The sequence below is a fragment of the Aphanomyces invadans genome (assembly GCF_000520115.1).
Source record: "Aphanomyces invadans strain NJM9701 unplaced genomic scaffold supercont1.2, whole genome shotgun sequence".
NCBI lineage: Eukaryota > Oomycota > Saprolegniomycetes > Saprolegniales > Verrucalvaceae > Aphanomyces > Aphanomyces invadans.
Genome location: NW_008580147.1, coordinates 940,009 through 966,007, shown reverse-complemented (window position 1 = coordinate 966,007; position 25,999 = coordinate 940,009). Strand labels below are relative to the sequence as shown.

At 53.7% G+C, this 25,999-nt stretch overlaps 7 protein-coding genes across 11 annotated transcripts; 2 read left to right on the top strand and 5 right to left on the bottom strand.

Annotated features, from left to right (window-relative positions):
• Positions 1-71: 71 nt before the first annotated feature.
• Positions 72-1,741, top strand: H310_01171 (23S rRNA (uracil-5-)-methyltransferase RumA). Its single transcript, XM_008864218.1, has 3 exons — positions 72-204; positions 258-379; positions 429-1,741. Exons 1-3 carry the CDS (start codon positions 79-81, stop codon positions 1,735-1,737), a joined length of 1,557 nt encoding a protein of 518 aa, XP_008862440.1. The 5' UTR covers positions 72-78; the 3' UTR covers positions 1,738-1,741.
• On the bottom strand, positions 1,742-4,167 carry H310_01170 (hypothetical protein). Its single transcript, XM_008864217.1, has 8 exons — positions 3,660-4,167; positions 3,528-3,606; positions 3,414-3,479; positions 3,248-3,366; positions 3,049-3,194; positions 2,826-2,994; positions 2,327-2,767; positions 1,742-2,275 (listed from the first exon to the last, which is right to left on the bottom strand). The coding sequence occupies exons 1-8, from the start codon at positions 4,158-4,160 to the stop codon at positions 1,886-1,888; spliced, it is 1,911 nt and encodes a 636-aa protein (XP_008862439.1). The 5' UTR covers positions 4,161-4,167; the 3' UTR covers positions 1,742-1,885.
• Positions 4,168-4,251: 84 nt separating this feature from the next.
• Positions 4,252-10,019, bottom strand: H310_01168 (hypothetical protein). The gene is made up of 6 exons (XM_008864215.1): positions 8,290-10,019; positions 7,990-8,229; positions 7,540-7,938; positions 5,870-7,480; positions 5,626-5,811; positions 4,252-5,571 (listed from the first exon to the last, which is right to left on the bottom strand). Exons 1-6 carry the CDS (start codon positions 9,886-9,888, stop codon positions 4,933-4,935), a joined length of 4,674 nt encoding a protein of 1,557 aa, XP_008862437.1. The 5' UTR covers positions 9,889-10,019; the 3' UTR covers positions 4,252-4,932.
• On the top strand, positions 4,312-4,890 carry H310_01169 (hypothetical protein). The gene has a single exon (XM_008864216.1). The coding sequence runs from the start codon at positions 4,371-4,373 to the stop codon at positions 4,836-4,838; it is 468 nt and encodes a 155-aa protein (XP_008862438.1). The 5' UTR covers positions 4,312-4,370; the 3' UTR covers positions 4,839-4,890.
• A 437-nt stretch (positions 10,020-10,456) lies between the features above and the next one.
• H310_01167 (hypothetical protein) lies at positions 10,457-11,749 on the bottom strand. Its single transcript, XM_008864214.1, has one exon. The coding sequence runs from the start codon at positions 11,696-11,698 to the stop codon at positions 10,541-10,543; it is 1,158 nt and encodes a 385-aa protein (XP_008862436.1). The 5' UTR covers positions 11,699-11,749; the 3' UTR covers positions 10,457-10,540.
• A 278-nt stretch (positions 11,750-12,027) lies between these two features.
• H310_01166 (hypothetical protein) lies at positions 12,028-21,711 on the bottom strand (the record flags this gene model as incomplete). Its single annotated transcript, XM_008864213.1, has 36 exons — positions 21,320-21,711; positions 21,132-21,269; positions 20,962-21,083; positions 20,790-20,921; positions 20,594-20,740; positions 20,322-20,546; positions 20,196-20,273; positions 20,060-20,153; positions 19,935-20,008; positions 19,716-19,889; positions 19,459-19,667; positions 19,291-19,406; positions 19,105-19,243; positions 18,854-19,057; positions 18,636-18,802; positions 17,516-18,592; positions 17,296-17,467; positions 17,105-17,202; positions 16,786-17,043; positions 16,572-16,734; positions 16,325-16,523; positions 16,054-16,272; positions 15,533-16,009; positions 15,239-15,484; positions 14,913-15,170; positions 14,679-14,852; positions 14,445-14,633; positions 14,184-14,392; positions 13,910-14,125; positions 13,734-13,856; positions 13,516-13,662; positions 13,310-13,463; positions 12,991-13,254; positions 12,816-12,939; positions 12,284-12,759; positions 12,028-12,222 (listed from the first exon to the last, which is right to left on the bottom strand). The coding sequence occupies exons 1-36, from the start codon at positions 21,678-21,680 to the stop codon at positions 12,028-12,030; spliced, it is 7,818 nt and encodes a 2,605-aa protein (XP_008862435.1). The 5' UTR covers positions 21,681-21,711.
• Positions 21,712-21,777: 66 nt separating this feature from the next.
• H310_01165 (hypothetical protein) lies at positions 21,778-25,980 on the bottom strand. 5 transcript variants are annotated; one of them, XM_008864208.1, is made up of 20 exons: positions 25,661-25,980; positions 25,386-25,616; positions 25,282-25,344; positions 25,120-25,227; positions 24,967-25,065; positions 24,555-24,908; positions 24,397-24,493; positions 24,270-24,352; positions 24,120-24,225; positions 23,947-24,064; positions 23,814-23,901; positions 23,635-23,763; positions 23,332-23,585; positions 23,091-23,280; positions 22,974-23,045; positions 22,769-22,928; positions 22,561-22,712; positions 22,400-22,510; positions 22,256-22,348; positions 21,778-22,202 (listed from the first exon to the last, which is right to left on the bottom strand). In XM_008864208.1, exons 1-20 carry the CDS (start codon positions 25,946-25,948, stop codon positions 22,089-22,091), a joined length of 2,910 nt encoding a protein of 969 aa, XP_008862430.1. In that variant the 5' UTR covers positions 25,949-25,980; the 3' UTR covers positions 21,778-22,088. The 5 variants fall into 5 exon arrangements, with proteins under 5 accessions (XP_008862430.1, XP_008862434.1, XP_008862432.1 ...); XM_008864212.1 differs by having other exon boundaries at positions 22,400-22,712; XM_008864210.1 differs by having other exon boundaries at positions 21,778-22,348.
• Between the last annotated feature and the right edge of the window lie 19 nt (positions 25,981-25,999).

Here is a 25,999-nt window from a genome sequence, read left to right as displayed (position 1 = left end):
ATTCTGAAACGCTTCAACAGAAACTCGCGTTCTGATTGGCCAGATTTTCCCATTCACGATTATTGGTGCATCGACAACATGCAACTCGTCAAGACGATCCGCGGTGTCGGCAATCTTCTCCGCGTTACGCCACTTCGGTCGATTTCCTCAGTGGCGCAAGGACCAGAGACTGTAAAAGTACGACGGCGAAGTCTCGTCGATGTGGTAACCTATCTCCTTCCTGAAAGAGACGTTATGGTCATGTCGAGTACGCATAGACCGTGGAGAGCCTTGACGACCATGGCAATGGCGTTGGCCGTGACATCGTGTCGAATGCGATTTGCACAGTCGTTGGCGGCATTCCCGGGCAACGTTGGAAAGGACGCGTGGTCAACGATCGGTATGAGAAATCCTTGTACACGTTGCTCAAGTCTGGAATGGTCGCATAGATGCTCGCCTGTACGAGTTGTTGGCATGGAGCTGTTGGCACAAAGCGATCGCTTCGTGGAGCCGCTGTGTCCGTACTTTGACGACTGTGGTGGATGCAAGACGCAGCATGTTCCGTACGATCAGCAGGTGGCGGCCAAGCAATTGTCTGTCGAGCGACTGCTGCATCCGATTCCAACTGCGTCGGTCAACCACGCGAAATACTTGTTTCATTATCGCAATAAAACGGAATTTACCGTGAGCTCCGGCCGTTGGCGCACCAAGCATGACAAGAAGGACCTGAACGAGAGCCACGCGTTCACGATTGGATTCTTTCCCAAGTCCACGGGGACTTCCCGCAAGTGGGACGGCCGCGTCGTGTCCATCCACTCATGCATGCTACATGACAACATTGCTAACCGCATCCTTCAAGCGGTTACGACTGTCGTGGAGAGCCTCGGGGACCAAATCGCCGCGTACGATCATCTTCGCCACGAAGGGGAGCTTCGAAACCTCATGGTGCGAGTCGGAACGGCATCGAACGGATCGAAGGAAGTCATGATCGGATTCAATACCGCAACGCTCTCGTCGGGCATCGGGCATCTGGTTTTGCCCGCTCTGCTCGCTGCTCTATCTCCTGACGACGCGGCTTTGGTCAAGTCCATCGTGCAGTACGTCGACCCGGAAATGCAGCGGCGCCATCGACAGACCGAGTCCCTCCGCGTGCTCCATGGCACGTCGTACATTCATGACACGATCCTCAACTCGACGTTTCGCATCTCGCTGCACTCGTTTTTCCAGCCCAACACGGCCATGGCGTCGGTCTTGTACGCTCACTTGGTCGAGTTCGTCGCCACGTACTCGCCAACTCCCCCCGTCGTGTGGGATTTGTTTTGCGGCGTTGGCTCGATCGGGATCTGCCTTGCCCCCCACGCCCGTCATGTCGTCGGAATTGAAATCGTCCCGGAAGCTGTCGTCGACGCAGCTCAGAACGCCGCGGACAACGGGGTCCACGACAAAACCACGTATGTCTGCGCCGATGTGCTCAAGGCAGAGAGCCAAGATCTGCTGGCGTCCCTGCCCCATCCCGACATCGTTGTCGTCGATCCGCCTCGTCCTGGACTGTCCAAGCCCCTCATTTCGTACCTCTGCGATGTGATCCAGCCTCGCGCTATTGTGTACGTGTCATGTAATCCATCGACCCAAGCGCGGGACCTCCAAGAGATGCTGGTCAAGTACGACGTGAACGGGTCACAACCAGTGGACATGCTGCCCCACACGCCGCACGTCGAGAACATCGTATACCTCGAGCGGCGCCAAACGTCCTCGTAATATCGCTTCATTCCACATATTCCTGGATGCGTCATCCTGGTCTCCTCGGTTGCCCCCGTGTCCAACATTTTTCAAGAGTTTGGGCCATGCACACTGGGTCCGAACGTTTTGAGTTGAGCGACATGCTCGAGAGTTACTTGTAGGGAGACTACGACGAGCAAGATACGAGCAAGGGTGGCGCGGTTGGGTCGGACGGTTGCCCATAGATGGCGGTATCGCACGCATTCCCGTCATCGAATGGATGCGTGAGGAGATGGAGAATGTGCGCGACGGTGGTGGTGTCACCCACGGATGCTGCATCAATCGCTGCCTGGGCCACGTGGTTGCGCAAAATGTACTTGGGGTTTACTTGGTTCATAGCTCGTCGACGCGCAACGTCAGCTTGGGCGTCGTCAGTGTGGTGGGCCAGATGTTGGCGGTATTGCTCGAGCCAGACGCGCCAGCGGTCTTCTTGCATCCGCTTGAATCTGTCGGGCGTATGGTTTGCCTCGAGGAACGCGGCGTAGTCGGTAAGCTGCTTGGACAATCCATCCAGCGTCTATCCAACACAAGTCACCAATGTGGTCCACAACTCGCACGAAACACGCACGTCTTGATTGAACCCATAACGAAGGGCTACGTTGGGCTTTGACACCAAAAGTTGCTGCAAATGGGCTAATTGCGCTGGGGACACAGACGGCTGGGCAGCGCGCTGCTCCTGCGCCAGCGAATGCGAAACTTTCACGAGAGACTCGAGGACATTTTTCACGGTGGAGTCGTCGAATACAGACAGCCCGGACAACGCTCGAAATACACACGTGAAGTCAGCATGGGTATCGGTCAGCGTGGTCCAGAAAGTTGCAACGAGAGCAGCATTTGTGTCGGGGTCTTGCGGAGGAAGGCCCAACTTTTGGTCCATGCTACTGCGCCATTCCGCCGCGTACGTGGTGTCGTATGTGGCATCGACGAGGGCGTGGAAGTCGTCCAGAACGTTGTCGGGGAAGAGCACAGAGAGTTGGGTCACCAGCATGTGGCAGTTCCATTTGCAAATCTACCGACAAGGCGCGGAAACCCCATCGATCAACTTGACGGGAGCGCAAACCAAGTACCTCGGGCTGGTTTTCAAATGCGTATCGACCCGACGTGTCCGACGTGTTGCAAATGTGTCCCGGGTCAAAGTACTCCATGAATCCGTACGGCCCGTAGTCCAATGTGTCACCAACGATGCTCATGTTGTCCGTGTTGAGCACGCCGTGGCAAAACCCCACTGTTTGCCACCTACGAAGCACGGGACATCAGTCCGCTCCACCACGACGGCGAAGCGAAACGAACTTTGCAACCAACGCAGCCGTGCGCCGAGTTAGAGCTTCTACAAATCGACGACTTGCCCCTTCCAAGTCGTCGGTTTGGCCGTGGATGTCGTAGTACTCCTGCTGGACAAACGTGAGCATGTCGCGCAGGGTGGCCCGTTGAACTTCCTAGACGTCGTGGAATTCGAGTGAGCGCTTAAGGAGAGATGGCCTAGGAGCACCAAAGGTAAAGTGGAACACGGCCCGGCGCGGCCAGTAGTGGCATCCACTGGCTTGAACAGCTCAAATGACCCAAACCGAACAAAGGTCTGGGCAATTCGTAGCACCGTCGCGCACGGTTCTGCGCGCAGCCTTGTCAATAGTGGAAGACGAGTGCTATGGACGTACCATGCTGTGCATTGCCGTCGTAGAAAACGTCGCGCAGCGCTGTTTCAGTGGAGGAGACAACAACACCTGCGCATCAGGTATGATGGGAATTGAAGGAGGAATTAGGCAGCACACCGCCCGCGCGAGTGGTTGGGATGTTCAACGCATGCATGTGCTCACTGGCAAGGAATTCTCGAAGAGTCGATCGCAACACCTTGAGCAATCCGGTTAGAGATGAGGTATTGCTGCTGCCAACGAGATTGGTACCTTCCGTCCGTCAGCTGTTCGGGAAAATGCCGTGAGGCCAGCACCTTTCAACTGAGCCTCCCATTTGCCCGTCCCACCAAGCAAGATAGCGGCGCCATCGCCAAGTTGTCCAGAAAAGTGGCCAAACTGATGTCCAGCATAACAGTGCGCAAGGCCTTCGATCGGTCCAGTTCCTGCAATCAAGTCGGTCAATGCTTTCTTCGCGTCGACCGGCAATTGGCCGTCGTTTTCAAGTGCTGCAGGTTCTTGGATCAAGTGCAAGGCGGAGGGAGATGCAACGACAAGCTTCGGCTGTGGAAGCGGTGTCGTGACTGCCCGTGTGAACGAAGCCCCTCGAACGTTTTCTCTGGCAACTCGAGCATTTTCAGGCGGGTTTTGTTCTACATGGAATCCACTGCCTTCGCGCGCCGCCGTCTTGTCCATGCTCAGGTGAATGTTCAGCAACGGCTCGCTGATCGTCGTCATATTGCGCAGGGATCGGTGCATGACGTGGTGTCGCATGTGTGAATTCCGTTGTGCACTTTGTCGGAACCATTCCGGAGTATCCGGATGGGCTGGAAGACAGCCAATCACAGCGTGTCCGAATAACAATGCATACTGAGTCTTGATTGGCTGATTAACAGACTGAGGTCGTTTGATTGGCTGATGGTGGGTGGCCGGGCGGCACGACCACCGACGTCCCCATTCCGTGAATCCTCTTCCAGCATCACCATGAGCCACGACCACGACCACGACCACGACCACGATCACCACGACGTCGTGTTGAACCGCGCCGAATCCAAGGCCCGCAAGGCCATGCAAAAGTTGGGTTTGAAGCAAGTGAACGGCATCATCCGTGCCACGATCAAGAAGAGCCAAGGTGTGCTGTTCGTGATCAGCAAGCCCGATGTGTTCAAGAGCTCGGCCAGCGAAACCTACGTCATTTTCGGTGAAGCCAAGATCGAAGACACCAACAACCAACCCCAAGTGCCTCAATTCGACCAAGAAGAAGCACCCGCCGCCGAAACCAAGGCTGTCGCTGCTGACGACGATGAAACCGAAGTCGACGAGTCTGGCGTAGACCCCAAGGATATCCAATTGGTCATGACCCAGTCGAACGTGTCGCGCGCCAAGGCCGTCGCGGCGTTGAAGTCGAACGACAACGACGTTGTGAACGCCATCATGGAATTGACCATGTAAGGTGGTTTGATTTAATAATAGTCAATAGATGCGATGTTCTGGTTGGGATCCACTTTCGTTTCCCAATGTAGTAGTATGTTAAATATCGTGTGAATCACACGACGGCGGGGGTAGTCGCGCCGTCGTCGCCTTTCAAATACGTTTGGCACGTTGCTGTGGCTTGAAACAGCTTTGTGAATTCTTGGCTCTCGAGACGGAACCATTGCTTGAACGTGGGGGCTTTTTGAAGAGACAGCAGCATCACTCGGTACACTTCTTGCAGTGCTGTCTCCAGAGTCGCTGCCGTTGCGTTCCCAGCAGTGCTAACAGCGTCGACCACATACCGACGAAGCCGCGGCTGCATGTACACGGCAGTCGACCGATTTGTGGCGAGCTGGAACTTGCATTTGCTGGTCACGTTTACTTGCAACACACTGATGCACGTGGAGCAGGACGGTACCGTTGATAGCCGATACGTGCACTCCCGCCACATGTCCATGGAAATTCCAGCAAGAAACGGCACGGGGGTGTTGTTGAGCACTTTTTTGGTTTTCCCGTTGGTGTATACTTCAATCAAGTCGACAAACTTCGGTGTACACGACATGGGAAGAGCTGGAAGGATTGGAAACGCCCAACGAAACGGACTCAATAAATGCACGAGCACGAACAGCACTTCTTGGACGACGGACATGGACGAGTGAACAACAATCAACGGGTTTTCCAGCATGATCGACGACAGCGCTTTCATGAGCACCTTCAAAACACGCGTCAAAGTCAAGTCTATAGGGGATGGATAGGTTTGTAATACCTTTGGTCCCAGGTACTGCAGCACGCGCTCGACCTGGGCGGGGGTCACAGCTTGGTCCTTGAGTGGCACCGTAGCCATGCCGTGATGAAATGAGCTCGCATTTGGAGCAGGAAATGTATATACATCGACTGGGGATGGTGCGTGGGTAGCTGCTCCGTGCAAAATGACAGATATACTGTCTCGATCCTACAAACTGTTCAGTGAATCTCTGACAGATAGGAGAATTCGTGCTGAAGTGCCGTACGTGAATGACAACACCGCTCGATTCAGTTGTACCAAGCGTGGTGGGAAGTGCAACATGCAGCGTCGTTGCGTCCGACTGGTCTTGGATATCAAAGATCAATTGCAAGCTTGCCAGTCGAAACATCGATGGAGACACGCGACCGCTCTTGAACTTGCGGTCCATGACCCGATGGCAGTGCCATATACCCCACAACGAGTCGGAATCGGTGGCGTGCATGTGGGAGGACCATTGTACCATTTGCTGTTTGCGGTATTCCTGGTTGCATGCTCGCCAAAAGTCGTCGCCATCGGCCTCAACTTCAAGCTCGCCATCGTCCCAATCGTCTGGTGGGTTTATTGTGGACTCGTCATTTTCGTGAGTTGCAGGAGCCGACTGAGATCGACTTCGGGCAGTTCCAGACGACGAAGAGGTGATCAATCGCGTCGGTTTAATTGGTTCAACATATGCGAAGGGAGAAGGGTGTAGCAGCACATCTTGCGAGGTACACGCAAACGAGTCCGTTCGACGAAAAAACGAAAATGATACAATGTCGGAGATGGACGACAGTGAAAGCTGCTTTTGGTGCCGGGGTTGACGTCCCACTTTGACTGGACGGGCAGGGACGTGATGCGTATCGTCGTCCAGTACTTTGGATGTTTCGGGCTGAGCAGAGTACCAATATGTGCATTGGTTGAGACAGTAATACGCGCTTTCCAACTCGATCCACGAGTACGTAGGTGGTAATTCAACTCCGTCCAGTTGGGCGATACCGGCGCCAATGTGGAGCAGGGTGCACACAATGGATTCCAGAGGCACCAACACACTCGGCGGAAACGGGAGCAATGGAACAACGTGTATCGAATTGTGGGAGCCATGAACTCGTCTCAAAAATACCGCGTAAAGAAGTCGTAAAGACTCCTCCGTTGTGACCAATAGCTCGCGACTGTCGTGTTCCGGGTTGAACTTCGTCCACCAGCATTGAAGTTGCGCAGTGTACACGAGTGCCTGCAGCATCTTCATGGGCACGGCAGACTCGGCAGCTAAATCCAGTGCTTGTTTTGCCAGAGATGTCGCTTGATTTAAGCTCGGCAAGCTCAGCTCGCAAGTGGAGGAAAAAAATGCCCATCTTTCCACAATCGCCATTTCCAAACGAACCAGGGTTAGCACCATCTTGGCTTGCCGTACGGGGTCGTTCAAAGTACCGTACACGTCGAACGCCTTCCAGCACAACTGTGCACACGCGTCTGCATACGACCGAATGTTCCAATGGTCTTCCATCGAGATTTGAAACGATTCTTGCTCTTTCTTGGAGGTAAGAAGTAGTCCAAGCGACGGCTCTTGGGCGGCGAGCCCCCATCTGCCACTCGTGGTTCGTTGCAAAGGAAAAATGTCCCCATCCTGGATCTGTTTATGATGGAGTTGGAGCATGCATCGACTGCTCAACGCATCAACATCTGCGCGTTGACGAACAGTCAGTCCCTTTGACGCGGCCACGGCGAGCCACATTGCGCAGCGATGGAATTGGCCCTTGTAAAAGTAGCATCTCGCACGACACTTGAGGTAACGGAATGTCGCCATGACTTCCCACGCGTGTTTGGACTCAAGCACAGTGGAAGAGTTGTAGTCCATTCCCTAATAACATTCTCAATGTCAATTTACGGGTTGTTTTCCTCGTAAATTGCGACACTTACGATTTCATGCTCGATCGTCCGCAGCATAGATATGCACAATTCCAGCTGTCTCAACTTTAACGCATCTTCCGCCACCATCATCGTGAGGTGGACGCGCCGGCCACGGGGAAGCTTGAAGTTCGGTTCGTAAGACAGAAGATGCTGCAACACATGCAGCGCATCTTGACCACGTCCACTGGCTTTGTAAACGTCGCGCAAGCACAGATGGAGTTGGATGTCATGAAGAAACCACACGTCGTAGCTGCTCGAGTGGAACTTGTAGTGGAACAATCGACGTGGGGTGCACTTGGTATAAGCTACTGGCAATAAAGCAAGTGGGTCACGCAATGCCGTCAATGCGTCTTGCAGCCTCTGCTCCGCCAGTCGAAAGTGGCTTTGTTGTAACAGGATCGAATTGATCTATGGAAACATGATGATAAGAGACTATTCGATGGGAGGATTATTACGTACCATTTTCGTAATGTAGACAAACTCGTTGCAGTTTTCGTGCTCTTTTGTCCATTGCAAGACGCGGTCGTGGTATTGCAAGGCACGCTCCAAGTCACCTTCGTGAAGACACAACCCTGAGCATATCCGATCGAGCTTTTCATATCCTCGGCGATTCAAATATTGAAAGCAGTATAATTGTTGGGCAGCTTCGTAGGCAGCTATGGCAAACCGATACTTTTTGTTGTGGGCAAGCACCGCTCCCTAAAATTCAACATGAGTCCCAGCTTACACAGTATGCACCAAGTGAAGTCTGCCACTGACCAAAATTTCCAATTGTTCACGTCCCAAATGCCCAAATAAACCTTGCCGTTGGCTCTCGCCGTTTGGAAACGACAGTGAATACCCAATGTCGAGGAGTCGCAACCCTTCCATTGCCAACGACTCACACAAATTCCACATGTCGGCGTGGACCAACATCATACGACTCAGCACTTGCGCACACTTGGCCTTGATCAGCACATCATGCGGCATGGCAAGCTTCACGTAGCTTCCTTCCAAATACTCCATTCGCAACAAGGTGTTGTCTGGGTGAAATAGTTCACCTACAGTATCTTGCGGTTCGCTTTCGTGGCTGTGACGTGACGACGCAAGTTCTTCTTGAAATATGTGCGGAATAACTTCGTCATTGACGGGACTCAGTCGATCCACCAAATTTTGAACGTCGCACAATACCAGAACCTGCAGTTTCAACGGGTGGTTGCTTGAACTGACGAGTCCCAAATCGATTGCCGTAACAGTACTGTTAGAAGTGCTCTTGTCGTCGTCAACCAACAGCGTGTACAACTTGAAGTAGCGCTGCAACAAGTCTTGTCCAGTTTCAAATGGAAGTGCAAACAATTCGACAGGCAACATTGAAGCGTCGTGAGCGGTCTCTTGGGGACATTGCCACACGTAATGATGTGCTTGGTAATACGCCCAGTGGTGACCGACGTAGCGGCACTCGACGAGGGAAAGAGCGTGTCGCCACAATGGAAACAGGTAGTGGCACTTCTTCACCAACTTGGCAAACAAGGGAAAACTCTGTGGCGGATGGCACACTTCAACCGCCATTTGCGCGATCTCAACACTCCAACCACCCCATAGGTTTCGCCAGTCGTCATCCGGTTTGTTTCCATCAGCGCCGACATTCCTCCGCGGACTCTCCACCAGACCATCCAGTCGATTACAAAATGCTCGAAGCAAATGCAGCGCCTCCAGGACATGATTTCGTCGCACATAATAGGATAACTTTTGGCTGAACCGAAGAAACGTATCTGGGGACAAGCTGGACAGCAAGTCGTCGTGCACCACATGTGTCCACTGTTTTTCAAGCCCCATTGCAGCTTGCTCTCTCGCTTGTACGATGTTTTGCAGCCACTCTTCGAGCTGCTTGTCGGCATACACCGGAAAACCGTCCCTTTCCAAGGTCAAGAGGGCCGTGGCTGGTGGATACACTTTGGTGTAGCTCGGACGACGATTCTTGGCACAGAAGCATTGATTTGCATTCTCGACAAGTCTGTGGGTGTCAGGCAATGTGTACATTCGAACTGCTGCGGTGCTTCCTCCGACACCACGTATGGTGTTTGTGACTTCGCTCGTTGCTAGAAGTGCTCGAAAGAACGAGTTGCTTTCCTCTCGTACGCTCTGGGAGTCGTCTGCTTCTGCCCCATTGAGTTCCATGTCCCAGTCCTCGTCTTCCTCATCGTCTTCAGTGTCTCTCGAGTCTTCGTTCTTTTCGTCTGCGACGGTCAGATCCACGTCGAGATGGGACAACGGCAGGAATGTCGGCGAACGTTGCGGCTGTACAATCGCCAGTGAAAACTCGTCCGACCAGTCTTCGACATTCGTCGACGTTCGGTTCACGAGGGGCCTGTTATCCATGCGTCGTCGTCGAGGAAGGCATCTACGTGGCCTTCCCGCCGTCCGTGTTGTTCTTCAAGCCAAAATTCAAAATAGAAACTTTGGCGCGCCCGAGGAAACGGCGGCGACCGCAGTTGACGCGTTCGCGTGGGGGAGCATACAATTACCAAGTGAAATCGTCAAAGAACTCCCCGAAATATTCAAACGGCAGGCGTTTTGCAAGGGCATCGAAACGACATTTGAAATTTTCGCAAATCTTGGGGCGGACGCAATCAACCTGTAGCGCTGTGCCACGATGTCCGTCAGTACGCGTCGCCAGTCGTATGCAGAGGAAGAAGCGCACAGGCCACCGCAGGGTGATTTTGCACGAGAAATTCATTTCTAGATGATTCATTCGTTGGACCCGACACGTCGTCAATGTTTCGCCCAGCAGGATCTTGTTCATCAACAGTTTCTGCACGCGAGAAGTTATGATCTTGACCGATCGCGTTTGGTAGTCTCTCAAACACTGAATACTTCATCGCATCAGGGCAGATCCTACGGCAATACGTACTGGGCTAAGTGGTCAACAACGGCAAGGCAACGTGAATGTGGAAAACACATTTATTCGAGTAAATAGCTATGTTAACCCACAACCAGGTGCTGCTCTCGACGACACGTCGCTTTCTCTGACTTAATCCGAAGCGTTCTTGGCGAACAAAGCCTTGGATTGAGCCTTGCGCTTGGGATCGTTCTTGGTCGTCTTGATCTTGCGCTTTTCGGCAACGATGGCGGCCTTGCGTTCCTTGCGCAAGGCTTCGGCACGCAATTCGGTGCGGCGAGCGACCAACGTGTAAGGGTTCAACTTCACCATGGCACCCAAGTTCTTGAGAGGGTTCTTCTTTTGGTGGCGGCGGTGACCCTTGTAGATGCCGGCGCGGACGACGGATTGGATTTCGTCACTGTTAATCAAACGGCCCAAGTTGGCGTTCGAGATGACGTGGCGAGGCAAAGAGTAGTCGCTCTTTTCAGTCGACTTCTTGGCGTAAGTGCCGTAGATCGAGTCGAGCTTTTCGAAGGCAGACTTGGTCCACACAATGAAGCGGCCGACGTGTCCACCGGGAGCCAACGTCAACAAGTTGAGGCGTTCGACGTTGATCAATTCCACACCAGGAATGTTGCGGAAAGCCTTTTCGATGCCGTTGGCGTTCGAGTACACGAAGAGGGGACCCTTGCGCAAAGTGTAGCGACGGTTGCGGCCCTTGCCCTTACCGGTGCGCAACTTCTTGGAGTCCTTGACCTTTTCAACATCCGAGTCAGCGCCGATCTTGGCCAAAATCTTGACGGCAGCAGAAGTCTTTTGGGTCGATTCGACAGAGTCGTCCAACACCAAGGGGATTTCTTGCACCTTTTCAATGCGGTGACCACGGGCCAACACTAAGGCAGGGACGGCGGACGCAGCCAACGCGGACGCAACGGCGAAACGGCGTTGGTTCACGTTGATCTTGCGGTGCCACTTGCGCCAAATGCGAGTAGGGGCAAACATGCGACCCGAGCGACACATGTTACCGAACGCACCTTGACCGGCGCGTTGGGTACCACCACCCGAGATACGGGGGATACGGGCGACGGCGCGGCCGGTACCCCACGATTCGGCGGAGTGTTCATGGCCAGCCTTCTTCCACACACCGTACGCTTGGCGGTTGTTCTTGTTGATGTTGGTGTGCACAAAGGTGACGACATCAGGACGGATGGGCGCAGTCAAGACCGCGGGGAGGGCGACTTGGGAGACAACCTTGACGGCGTCATCACCGACAGAGAGGACGGACACAACGGGGCGAGCAGCAGCCATGATGAAAAATCGCTGGTTCTACGACGGACGAATTTTCGAGTGACGAATCACTTGGGACTTTTTTGGTGCTACCTCATGAACGAATGGTGAGGGTGACAATCGCAATATGATTGGGTGTAAAGTAGTTTTAATAGCCAATCCGAAGATTTTCGCTTTCAGCCAATGAAATGGAGAAAGACCAAACTCCAAACACTCAAATTATGCGATTTTCAAAACTATTTGGATTTTGGGATTTTTCGACTACTATGGATATCGAACCAATTAGAGGTAACGTCAAGTACCAGAGATGGGAAATTATCATACCTGTCGTGATGTGTTGTACAGACCCGTCAAATCGTCGACGGCGAGTCGGTCTCTCGCGGTGGCAACGACGGACTCAGCACCTTGGTCGAATTGTCTAAGCCTCTGTCCGCTGAAGAGAACGACCCGCCCGTGTACTCGGCAAGGAACGTGTCCAGATCGTTGATCCCGGTTAAGTTGATCGTCGAGTGATACGTCAACTTGATGTCGGGGCACTGGCTTGCCTGCACGATTAGCTCCAGGGTGAATATCCGTCACGAGGCATTCGTGTTTTGCCAAACATACCACTTGCATGACATCTTTGGAGACGAGAATCTTGCCGGGCACTCCGTGGGACTCGATTTCGTTGGCAGTGAGCACGTCGGGCCCCCACATGTCGTACCGCAACGTCGACGTACCGATCACGCCAGCAATAATCGTCCCAACGTGGATGCCAATACGCATCAAGAGAGGTTCGCCACTGACCGGGTCCGTGATCTTGGCCACCTCGCGATGCATGTCGTGGGCCATGTGGATCAACTTTTGAATATGTTCTCGCGTCGCCGCCGGATCTTTCGGTGTTCGCATGTTCGTCGACCAACTGCTTGTAGTATTTTCCACCGTCGAGCGCTGCGTTTCCGTTTGGCTTTGACGCAAGTGGCCATGGAACGAGGAACCACATAGCATTTCATTCACATTTTCTTCGGGCAACGGCACATCGTTGTACGGGAGGCCAGACACAATGACGTAGGCGTCACCGATCGTTTGCATTTTGAACACCCCTGCATCCATCCCCATGTCATGCACCTTGATTCGTGGTTTGGAATCCTCAACTGACCATGTTCGGACGTGAGTTTGTCGAACGCAGTAAAGAGCGTCGCGAGGATTTGCACGACTTGGTCGGTTTCTGCTTTCGACGCGATCGAAGTGAAGCCCTTGATGTCAGAAAACAAGATGCCGACCTTTGCGGCACGACTGACGTGAATACTCGAAATGCCTGCACAACGGCGTACCTCGTGGAATTGATCGCACACTGTGTCTCCGTTTTTCAGCTGGGCAATGACAGAACTCGGCAGCATCTTGTACAACAACCGATCGGCTTTTTTTGCTTCTTTCCCCGTGCGCGTGTACAGCAGAAATCGCCGCCTGGAATAGTACTCGACATCTCGCCGTGACATGACGTTTGATATCCCAACGCAGCAGGTTAAGAAGAGCGGATACACCCGTAGCTTTTCGCCGTCGGGTTGGTCAGGGACTTCGTACACGCCCAGGAGCACCTTGTCAGACCGACACGTTAAATCAAGTTGCAGTGCATGGCAGTGATGAATGTACCACAAATAGAATGGTTGCCCCAAGGACGAGCACCGCATTGATCACGACGGTATGTGTGTACATGATGGACCCGCCCGTGGACGCCAAGAACATGACGAGGAGGATGTCCAACCCCATGTGCGAATAAATTTTGCTCTGTTGATGGTCGATCCACCTGGCCATGAACCCCCCCACGTGAGCCGCGCCACATGGACAGTCGTTCTTACCGAATTACGTTTGGCACGACCAAGATGACGGTCGCTACGACGTATACGCTCAAGTAGAGTTGGAACTTCGGCGCTTTCTTGTTCGAGTTGTGTGTCTTTTGAGGGGCTGTCTTTGCGACGGGTTTCCACCGATGTCGTAGCACTTGACTCCACAGGACGAAACACACCAAGAGCCCTCGGCACACATAGCACGCCGTCCTACACTGCCGCGTCATGACGGTACGAAAGGGAATTTGTACTTGGCGTACTCGCGCGAGCCAGTGAATTCGTTCGGTTGAATGTTGTCGCGGATGGTGGCAAAGATCATGTAGATTGCAATCGCGACCAACGTTCGTTTCGCCCTGCGTGGATGTACTGTGACGAGACTGGCAACGAAACCAGGGTGAGGACCCACCCGGTTTGGTGCTCGGGCCAGTTCATGCGGCGATACATCATCTCCTGCGCGGGGTCATTGAAGCGGATGTAGCTCTGGTTGATTTGGGTGGTGACGTATTCTTCTTGAACGGACTGAAGGGATGAGATGGGCTTCACGTCGACTTTGATTGATTGGAAGCAGGCCCACGACCGCCAGTTCCACCTGCTCACAACGAGGTGGCCCCAGGTTTCGATCCTATTGATATGGTCCAGTGAATGTGTTCCAGTCATGGAGCCATCCGTCTCCAACGTACAGTGTTCGCTGGAATTCCTGCGTGAGACTCAGGCGCCGAGTGTCTATGGCCTTTTTGGTGGCTTTCCGGCCAAGGTGACCTCGACAAGCACGCTGCGCTAGGGCTGTCCGCGGCTTCCCCATCAAGTGCGTCGCCAGCGTTCCTTTGCCTTTGGCCACCACAGTGCGATGGTCGAATTGAAAGTCATGCTCGAGAAACTCGTGCGCCTCCTACAGCAGCAGTGAGGTTCCCCCCATGAGCGGTCGTTGTTGGTGTTCGTACATGGGAGATTTGGATATGCCCAAGCAAGCCCGTGCTTTGCATTCGTGACGCCGTGTTGACGGTGTCTCCAAAGAGAGAAAACTGTTGCTTCTTCATCCCGACCAGCCCGCTTATAACACGGCCACAGTGGATTCCAATTTTCAAATTGATCGTGTGGCCATTTCGCGTCCGGCATTTCGCCATCACCGCCTACCAGGCAAGTTAGCCGGCGTCCCGCCCTCCAGCAAAAGGCACCATCATGTCACGAGCGAGAGCGGCGACACGAAGCACGGCTTCCTTCCCTTTGGCGCTACCACGAAGTCCACCGCACGCCAAGTAAATTTTGCCCACAGTTTCCATCTTGCGCACGCCATGCTTTGCGCACAATTTGTCAAAGAGCGAGTAAATCCGATCGAGCAGCACGACCATCTATCCACCATCACAGGGTTAACATTCCATCTCGACATGCATCGTGGCTCGATATCGCACCTCTCGGGGATTGTACCGCTTGGTGAGGCTGGCAGCATCGCCAACGTCACAGAACAACAAAGCCACGCCTTTTTCTTCGTCCGACACGAGCGTCTCACCGTTCTCGAGCTTTTTCACGATGTGGCTAGGCAGCATGTTCTTCAAGATGTCGCGACTGCGGTGCTCTTCATATTTGAGAATGCGCAGCTGCACAAACTCGAGCTTCATCGTCATCTGAAGCTGGTAGTTGTCGTATGCAGCAAACACGACCAAATACACCTGCGTTGTGTCGGGATTTCAGAGTCAGCGGTCGTCGACGTGGAAATCCATCGCAGCGGTGCACTCACCATGAAGATCGCGAACAGCACTCCTTCGTCGTCGCTCGATTCGCTCGAAAGCTCAATGCTGGTGAGTCCCATCTCGTTCGACAGGATAAAATACGCCACGTTGAACAGCACGAGCCACAGCGTGTACACAAACTTGACTCGGATGATGCTGAACGCGACGATGGCAAACATCGTCGTGGAAAACTTGCCCGTGTACTTGATGGATTGATTCACCACGAGGCCGGCCAGCCCCAGCGGAATCGACACCTACCGCGTGTTGAATGCGATGGAGGCCAAGTCATCGTCAACACCCACCGACACGTGATACGTCGACAAAAACTTTTCCGACTTGATGTAAAAGAGGTAGCCGAGAGTGCAGCAAAACATGGCGATGCGGTATGGGTACAAGTCTGTGTCTTGCTCGTACACGTACTCCGTGACTGCGTATGGAGGAATAAACACGAGGACGAGAATGACGAGCACACGAATCCGGCGCGCTTCTCGCTCGGCAAAGCTCCTGTTGTACTCCGCTTCGAGCGGCTCGTAATCTTCGCCCATGAATTCCATCGTGATAGGATGGATCGGCGGCGTCGACGTCACAATGAACCCCATGTCCTTGTCGTCGTTCTGCTGGCTTTCGTTCGTCTCGCGGGAAATGTCCCGCTCAAACTTGGCGAGCAGCCAGCACATTTCCTCGTGTTCGGTGAAGTGGGTGCTCTTTCGAAGCTGCTTGTGCCAGTTCCCGTGGAACAGGAGCGACGTGGCCAACGAGCTCGACGATCGCATGCGCATCTAGAACACTTTCCATGATATCAGGCTTCATTTCAACATCGTACACTAGCCGTGACGCGACGTTCGAGGCGGCAGTCGATTTCTTCAATGATCACTTGGTTCGTGGGCAGGTACATCCGATAGAGGTACATCACGACAAAGTCGAGAAGGAGCGAAGAGAAAGATACGACCAGCACCCCTAGCCAAAACGCGACCGACGTAAACAGGACCCGGCCGAGCCCGAAAAAGTCGCTGAATGCATCGACGTGCACCAACTCGAACGCCTGCCCGATGGTCGTGGTGAATCGAGAGCTTGCACACCCACACCACTTGTACCTCGGAATAGGACGCCACGAAGATCACAAACAGCGCTGGCCCCGACACGATCGACAGGTAGTGCCACTTCGACCATCGGTGCACGTGCTGCATGATCATGGCAGCTTTCGCGCACACTGTGACGACCAATATCCCATACACGGCCGTGCCGTACACAAACACGCCGGCCGTCGGGATTGAGTGCGTGCCCAATTTGTACCTACGTCCGGACGGTCACCAACGATTCGGTCGAGCACAATTGACATACACGAGAAACGTGGTGAGAACAAAGACCAAGAACGAGTGGAGCAGCGCATTGCCGACCCACAGCCGCATCTTTTCAATGTTGAGCTCCTTGTCGAGTTGGTTGGTGCGGTAAATGAACGGGAATCGCATGACAGCTTCGGCGCTGATGTCTTCGTCCTTGATGCCTACCACAGCGGAACCGAGTACGAAATACGCACGATGCTGGCGGCATGTACCAAGGACCAAGATCGGAAAAAACGTGTACAAGGCGTTCCAGCCCACCATGAGGTACGACTCGTACAGCGTTTGCCCGGAATGGCCGTTCAGAAACGAGTACGCAAACAGCGTCATGATCAGCGCCATGTTTTTGTAAAACGAAAACAAAATCACAATCGACACACGTCGGTAGTTCCACCGCCCATGGACAAGAATCAGCCGCGACAAGAACCGAAATTGACCGATCGCAAAGTCCGCACTGCGCACGGCCTGCATGCCTACGCACGACAGGGTTGGGCTCGCTCGATGGCTAGGCACATGTGCCACTGCTGTTGGTACCTTCATGGCCAAAAATGCCGACGCCGATGTTTGCTTCTTGGATCATACTCACATCGTTCCCACCGTCGCCGACCGCCATCGTCATCGGTCGGCGTTTGCTACCACATCAACGACATGAGAGCTCGTTTCCCCAACAACCCGGGGCCACACGTCAAAGCACGCGGGCGTTGCGAACGCTCTCCCAAACCGACCTCGATTTGATCAATGCAACGATTTGCGCCTTTTGAATCGGCGACATCCGACACGCAATGACTGATCGGCATTGTGTGACGAGTTGCAAGAACATCATGACGGACAGGTCGGAATCGATCGCGTGCAGGCGGACAAGGGACGAGTCGTCGTCTTCGTCATTGCTTCGACGAACTACACGGGTGGTTCGTCAGCACATTACGACACTTCCAACGCATTCACCTCGCGCAGATTTGACGCTGGAGATGACCGACGTGATCAACTTGGACGACACATTCGATACGACTCGGGCGAGCGAACTCATGTTGGTTTTGCCTTGGTTGCTAACGCTTCCAGCGGACGTCGTCGGCGACGGAGGGGACGGTGCTAAGCTCCCTGTCGACAGCAGTCGCTTGGCAAACTGGCCGGCTGCGATGACGCGGCATTCCATCCACGCCACCACGGATCCGGGCGAATCTCGACTTCGTTCCATGTTCAGTCGGGCCAGTTGCAGCAACGACGGCGACGCTGACAGGTCCGACATGGATCCGAGCACGTTTGGAGCGACAACGGTCGAACCTCGAATCGACTTCTTCGGAGGAGGACGCAATGCTGTCAACGATACCGTTCCAATGATGGTGTCCCCAGACTTTGACGGGGCAACCATGTGCTCGGCGGATGGAAATGCAGATGCCAGCTTGTGTCGAGGGAGCATGCCCGACGAATTGACGAGCAAGGATCTCCAGAACGACATGACATTGGAGCTCGATTGATTGCTGTCGCACGGACTCGAGCTCTCGGACCCCACCTCGGACGATTGCATGTCGTTCGGCTCACGCCGCAGCACGAGTTTTGTTTTCGACATCTCCGGGGCTCGACCTGCACTTCCCAACGCGACGAAACTTGAATTCCTCGTGGGTAGCTGCTGTGACGGGTCGAGTGGAGTCTGCCGAATATGTTCGTGGCTTTGCTTTCGTTGAGACAGCGGCGCGCCAGCGCCGACACCACCCAAGGTCCTGCTATGACGCAGCAGCGATGCGTGGTTGGGGCGTGTTTCCATTCTAATATACTCGGCTGGGCCCAAATGCGTTCGTTTGTCGAGGCGGGTGCGCGAAGCATCCCCACTGAAGAGTTGTGCCGACGTGCTGCTGGACGGTTTGGCGCTGGATGCGGTTTTGTCGTGGTTGGACGAGGGGATCGTATTGCTCACTCTCGACATCGACGTTGACGTTGGGTCTTCCGTCGACAGGAGGCTTTCGAGGGCTTCCCCATTGATAACTAACGACACTTCTCTCGACGCCACGCCCGGTCGCCACAGTCCTGTGCACATTTCAACTTTTGTGGGTCCGACGAGTCGTCGTACCAATTTTCTTGAGCTTCCGCCGCGCCGTCGCAATTTGTTCCAAGCACCCTCGTTTCGTGGTTTCGTTGATCACGACGAGATGCGAATGCTCCGAGATGAGCCCACACGCAGTACCGACGGAGACTGCAGTTTCGTCCTTGTCGCCCGTCAGCATCCAAATATTGATCCTTCGCAGACCACACTCAGGCGCATGAACACGGCAGGCAGCGAATACGTACCCAGCCTCGCTCAGCGCTTCGATGCACTCTGTGACGCCGTCTTGTAGCTGATCTTCGACCCCCGTGGCGCCGAGAATGATCAAGTTGGTCTCCATCGATCGCGCACACTCGGTCAGTTTGGCCCCGCGTCGCACGAGCGACGTTTTCGCTTTGCAATACGCGACAAACCACGTCGAAAACTCGACAAACGACAGCCGCTTGTACCTACGCGCGCCAATCAACAACCCAAGGGAGGCAAGCGGGAAACCCACCCAAAGACCAGCGTCCGGAGCCCGAGCGACGCAAAGTACTGCACGTGCCGGCTCAAGTATTCCGTTCTTTCGTGCATGTAGTAATTGTTGGTCGCGGACAGTAGGGTGCTGTCAGCCCCCTTGCAAAACACCCACAGTTCTACACAACACCTCGTTGAGGCGACGACACGAACGGCGACAAACCACCATCTTCATCCGATCTGTCGACTTTTTGGGTCCGAACGATGATCGACATGCTCTTGCGGGTGCTGTCGAATTCATTGAGTGCCAACAGCTCGTACTTTTCCCGCACGCCAAACAGGCTACACAATCTTCGGTCACGCACATGCCAGCGCAAGGCAGGCCGTGTCGAACCTAATTTCAATGATGTTTTCGGAGCGCCCGAGAAAGTCGCAATTAAGCAGCTTGGCAGCGCGAAGTAGCGCGGTCTCGTCTGGCGACGACGCGCGGATCTCGCGTGTATCAGATGATATGCTGGCTGTGTGGCACAGCAGCATACATCGCATAAAATACTGCACGACTTCGCCCGCACTCATGGAGTTGGTTCCATCGTTCACACAACTCTGCCACCACGACGCAGAATTAGCACGAATGAACGGGCGCACACGCACCAGCTCGGAGCCAGGGAAAATCGTTGGCTCTGTTCCCAGCGCCTGGAGCTTTGGAAAATAGTCGATCACGATGTCTGCAGCCTCCATCGTGTGAAGACGGTCCGCTTGGTGGAGTGCAGTAAGGTGCTCTCGTTGCAGGGACGAGTCTCGTTTGATCGACGTCTGGCGCGTGACCTGTAACGATCCGATTAGTCCAAACGAATGGGGTGACGGGCGTACCGTCGGCGTTTTCTCGAAGACTGTGTTGTTCACGTGAATGTACTTGAGCACCATCTCGTTTCGGGTGATCGTGCCTGTGTGCGTTCGCGTTGTTCAGCATTCCTGGGGAAGCAACGGGGCAGCACCTGTCTTGTCACTGAACAAATGCTTGATCTGGCCAACGTCTTCGTTCAAGTTGGACGTTCGAGCTTGAGCGGATCGTCCTGTGGCCGGATCCATCTAGAAGCCGCTTGGAACTTGTCGATATGGAGACGAGCATACCATGGCGAGGTCGGATTCCATGTTCTTTGCTTGGTACCACTTGACTACTTCCAGACTGATGTAGAGCGAGATCGGGACCTGGGGCCGGCCCAATGAGACCCACGACGAGCGCAAAACACAACGTACCAAGTTGTTGTACAAGATCAAGTAGGTCAAGAAGGAGCTCAGGAAGGACGCTTCTGGGTCGTCGCTCGAGATTGTGAGGTGGACCATGCGCGCGAGTTGGCCTTTATGGCGCGCAGTGGCCATGCTGAGTCCCGTCGACACGCAACACACGATAAAAAGGACGGAAAATATCAACATGATACACCGATTCGCGATCGCATCCAACCGGGAAAACTTGGACGGGGTCTACGGACTCGACCTTTGACCCACAGTCTGGACAAGACGGCACGAACCTTCTTCGAGTTCAGCATGAGCTTGGTCTCACTTCCTGCTGCGACGACGACGCCGACGATCGTACTCGTGTTGGCGAGGGTCATCCCGCGCAGGACGAGGTTGTTGATGGTCAAGGCGATCTCGACCGACTGGCGCTGCGAATGTTCCTGACCGCAGCGTGAGACGTCACCATGTCGATTTGTCGTGGTGGCGTACTTTGATCTTCAGCGCACCAGCAAACGTGTACAGGCGCCGATTCGGGGGCTCGCACGTGATCTCGCCAACCAGCTCCAATGGAAACAGCCCAGCGTCCATTTCAATGCCTTTCGAGTCGGGGCAGCTTCGAATCTGGGCCACGTCAAGGCGGGCATGTCAACCATGGGCTCACCTTCAAGTCTGTTTCGCCGTCCAGGTTGGCTGTCTCGACGTAGACCTGCCCGTCGTTGGAACTGGACGTCAACAGGACCATGTCGGCCGGGAACGGCTGGGAATCGACGACGCGCACAAGATCTGCCGAGACATGTGACCATCCAAGCGCTAGCGCATGTGACAATTTACCCCCCACGCGCAAGTCCTTCCACAAGATTTCAATCCATGTTTGACCATCCACGTCAAACACTTCCGTTTTGGATTGATTCACCGCTCGGTCGGCGTCGTGCCTCGCTTTGTCTTCGATCGCTTCTTTCACCATCGTCGCTACGTGAAACGCTGTCAGGACATGCATGTAGCATTGGATCGGTATGTACCGAACAGCACCAAGATCAATGGCACGATTGTCGAATATTTGTTGGTGGGCGAGTACGGCGTCCCGAGCTGCAACAGCGAAATAATCAAAAAGTAAAAGTTGGCCACGCGGCGGAACTGCTCGAGGAGCGTCTTGGGCAAGAACGACAGCAACGTGTACTTGGACGTGCACACGTCGTTTCCAGCATACACTTTGCCCAGACTCGCCATGGCGGTTGCTGTTGCTAGCACGTCATTGATAAACAATGCACGTCCCACAGGCGGCTCCAACGGGATCGGTGCGGACGACGGACTCGACGACGCTTTTTTGTTGAACGCAGTGGAGCTTGTCTCCCCACGGCCCAGCGTCCCCAGACGTGACATCGCCCACCTCGTTGTGATGCGAGGGTCCTTTCGGTCTGTAACTGACTACCTCGCTAACCGACGAAACGTTTGCCGTATGCCTGTGCATTCGAGATATTCCACACTCAAACCAGACGCAGCCAACGTCGGCACTTTTTGCTGTTTCTGACAACGACTTGTACAAAATTACGCCCCTCTCGGCGGTATCTGCGCGACGCGAAGGTCGACTCCGCGTGCATGCCGCCACGCATTTCATCCCATGCCGACGACGCTGCAATTGCACAAATTTGACACGTCACGTCGCACGGTGTCGTGGCATCGATGTTGCATTTACGGTTTGCAGCCTGAATTGTCGTCGGGTTGTGACGAACGCATGCGAGTTGTCGCAGACAAGGAAATGGCGCTACCATGCGTGCTCAACACGTGGAACTAATGCAACTTTGCCAAAGCCTGACGAAGTCGCTCCACCGTCAGGTCCAATTCCATCCCGTAGCACTTGGTTGCCAACAAGGTGTTTCGCTCGTAACACTTGAGCACAGTGGCCTAGATCACGGTCATGTCATCCAAAGGCGCGTGACGAATGGAATTGTACGGACGCGGAGGCATTCCACCACGACGGTTGCCATGTCGGCTGAGTGGCTCAAATGTTTTTTCAATCGCTCTCCAATGTGCCTCATGCTTTTGTCGAGCTGCAGTCGTAACGGTGGTGAACTTTATTGACACCTCACTTGGCAACGTACATTTTGATTGATAAATTCACCCGCCTTGCGAATGTCTTGCTTGGGCAAGTGAAATTGCACTTCTTCCAGCGGCAGGGTTTCCAACAGCGTCTCGATCGTGTTGAACAAAGCCTAGTAAAACACACGGAGACGTGCAGCCGACGCAGATTGAAATGCTTCACCGTGAACTTGCCAACTTCGCATTCCCACAACCACATCACGTATGCGTCGAGATTTTTCGAATACTCGACAAATGAATCGTCCGCATACTGTTTGAGGGGCAAGCTGTGCTCGCTCAGTTGTTGCAACTTGCCGTGAATGAAATGGTAGTTTTCTACACTCGACGATCGCGCTGCCACGTCTCAAAACGATGTTGGAGGATGTACGTACCGAGGCGAACCAAGTGGGCGTACTTTGGCTTGGTTGCAGCGGCCTTTTCCAGCCAAGCAAACAGTCCAACGATGATCCGTTCGTAGATAGCAGCCAGGGGAGTGCTCGGGTCGTCCGTGGATATCCCAGTCGCAGCATCGCATAACCTTGTCACGAGATTCTAGGGAAAGCAGTGTCAAGGCTGCACCCCTGGGGATCGCGGCACCATCATTTTCTGAACGGGGCTGAGCACGCCCACCAGTCTTGTGTCGGGGTGCGTACTGGCGAGCCAAAGTTCCTAGCCAAACCATTATACTCGAAGCATGGTACCATGTCGGCTTACTTGTTCCTCCATGTACTTGGACAAGCTTCTTTTCAAGTGCAGCTGGAAGTTGAGCAGCGTGTTGACGATGTATTCGCTCGAACCGTCGATCGCTTTCAACTGTTGCTGCGCTGTCACGATCATGGACACCGCTTCAAACACGTTGGCGCTCACTCCAGCATCACCAAATTCGACGAGTCGCTTGGGAAGCCTACAAGACCATCCGTTTTCAAGAATGGCATGTATTGAAGCGCCGGCGTACTTTTCAAACAGCCTCTCCATGAGGACAGTGAGCTCGACTGGCTCTGGCTTTTGATGCTTGTTCGAGGAGAAGAACATTCCATGGACAAAGGTTTGCTCAGCAATGCACAGAGGGACAATATGGTCCAACGCTTGTTGGAGTAAAGTGGACGCGCTGATCGAGATGGTCGACTCGGACGAAGCATGTGAAAACGACAAGTTGATGTTCCACTGGGACGTCTTCCCGCCCATGCCATGCGCCTTGGGTTTCGGCACCTGGTCCCGTCGATAGAACGGAGTGAATTTGATCGGAATAATCGACTACCTTGTCCTTGAGAGTGCGGAACAATGCATGGAGATGATTCGAATAGATGGGGACGACGTGTTTTGCGTAAATGTCGCGAAGGGTCACAGCAGATTTTGACCCCAACGACGCGACACTTTGGAGGATTTCCTGTCCCCGACAAAGTTTGGTCTTGTCGCGGGGACAGCGTGCAGGTGTACCTGATACTTCATGAGGCTCGAGTGAATTCTTTCGTTGCTAAATGTCCAGTCGGCTTCGTCGAGTTTGGTTGAGCTCGACCGACGGGTACTACTTGACATCGATCAGATATGCCTTGTTTGAAATTTGTCGAACCGGTCGTCATTCACATCCGACATCTCTCGGTCGCGTGAAAATATGCTCTTCCGTGGAGTTGGCACCTCATGGCCACCGCTGAGTGACCGCCGCCGGGACTGGCCAGCTTGATCCGCTCCTGCCACATACATTACATGAATACATAAGCACATCATCCTCTGTGCCAGCATGACCTTTTGCGAGATTTTGCATATACGCTTCGAATGACGCGAGAAGTTTTCCACCAAACGTGGCGCCCAGCGTTGACAGTTCCTCCCGGCGACCTTGAAACGCTGACATCTAATGACGTCCATCTTGACTGGACAATCTGTTGCAGAACGCACCTCTTTGGCTGGATACGAGTCGACGGATTTGATTGCTCCTTCCAACCGCTGAATCGCTTCCAATATCTTGGGCAGGGACGGATCTACAATCGTTTGAGTTGACCAGGCTCAAACATCATGTCGATACTAGATGACGTGTCGTCTTCGGGAATGTTGCTGTCGTGCGGGAATATCGAGATGGGTTTAAGCAGGATTCCCATCGATTCTCGGTCAATGTCAATATCCTAATGGAAAGGCCAAGGGTTTGAGCCAACACATTCTGGATGATGGATTCGTCGCGTGTACCCGAATCATGGCCCCTAGCGCTTCTTGCAACGCAATGCTGTTCTTATAGTGGACCTCCATGTGGTTGTTCAGGGTCTCAAACTGCGACATATTGGCCGCAGTCGTTGCCAGCGTCGCTTCAGCTTCTTCCGTCCACTTCTCGGCACGGTTCACGTGCTGCAGCACGACGTCGACTGCCGACGAGATGACTTCGATCGTGGCTTTGTCCTTGTTTTGCAGCGTTAGCAGAAAATCGATATTCTCGTCTTCGAGCAACTTGAGCCGTTGCTGCCATTGCGCTTGGACTGATTCTGCTGTACATTCACCCCACTGAATCGTTGCAAACAACGAGACTGCGTCTTCGTATTCAACAGACTAATCCATAGGCCATGGGACATCAGACACCCTCCGCGACGTGTGCAAGCTGAAGTACCTTCCATGACGCTGCAGCCGCTAATGCACCTGCAGGATCGTCACTCGTCGAGCGTTGACGAGCGATTTTGCTCGGGGCAAGTGGAGCAGAGGGTGTTGCCTAACATTTGCACGATATGACACGTGAATCCACTTGAATTCTGGGCTGCCAGACTTGAAATTTCTCCAGGTCCACTTCGACACCGAATTTTTTTGCCAAGTTCATCTGCTTGGCCAATGCGTTGAGGTCGTCCAGCGAAAATGTGATTTTCGGTAACGTGTGCTACAATTCGAGAAGTTCACCATGGACATGACGACGTGCTGTGGGCATTCGTACCAAGGTGTTGGCAGAATACGCGAGAATGCTCCAGACAAACTCCATCATTGCAGTCGGGGATTCCTATTCAGGTTGAGGCCATGGGAAGAGCATAAATTTCGTACGTCGTCGTCAACGATCCATTGGGTTGGTTCATGCTCTTTGTCGTCGAATTGGGTTCGGAATGCTCCGTTAGAGTACTTCTCTACATCTTCGAGGCAATTTTCGACCGACTCCAGCGACTCCAACGACCACGTCTTGCGAATTTCAATGGTAAAATTCGATTGAAAGTTCACGTGGTGGACTTGCACGACCGTATGTGGAGCTTCGTTGTCAGGGTCAATCGCTTCATGAGTCTACACGAAGAGTTGGTTAAGGCATTCATCCATGCAACGTGTACCGTGATGCACAGCAACCTGCACTTGGTCGATCCAAAGGAATTGAACATGCGCTTGTTTGAGGTTTGGACCTTCTTGACCTTCTTCACTTGTAAGAACGACACGACGTGCTTGCGTGTATATTTGTCCATTTTGAGCTTGTCGTTCTCGGTGGCCTTTCCTTTCGCAGCTTGGAAATGTGCGTGTAGCGTATGGTGCAAGTCGTCCTTGGATACATGAAGCTTCGATTTGGACGGGTCTTGCCATTTGCCCTTGCTGTTGTCCTCCTTCGGCGCCTTCGACTTGTCCATGCTTCGTTGTTGCTTGTGTCGCTTGCTGGTCGAGATATCTATCCGATTTTA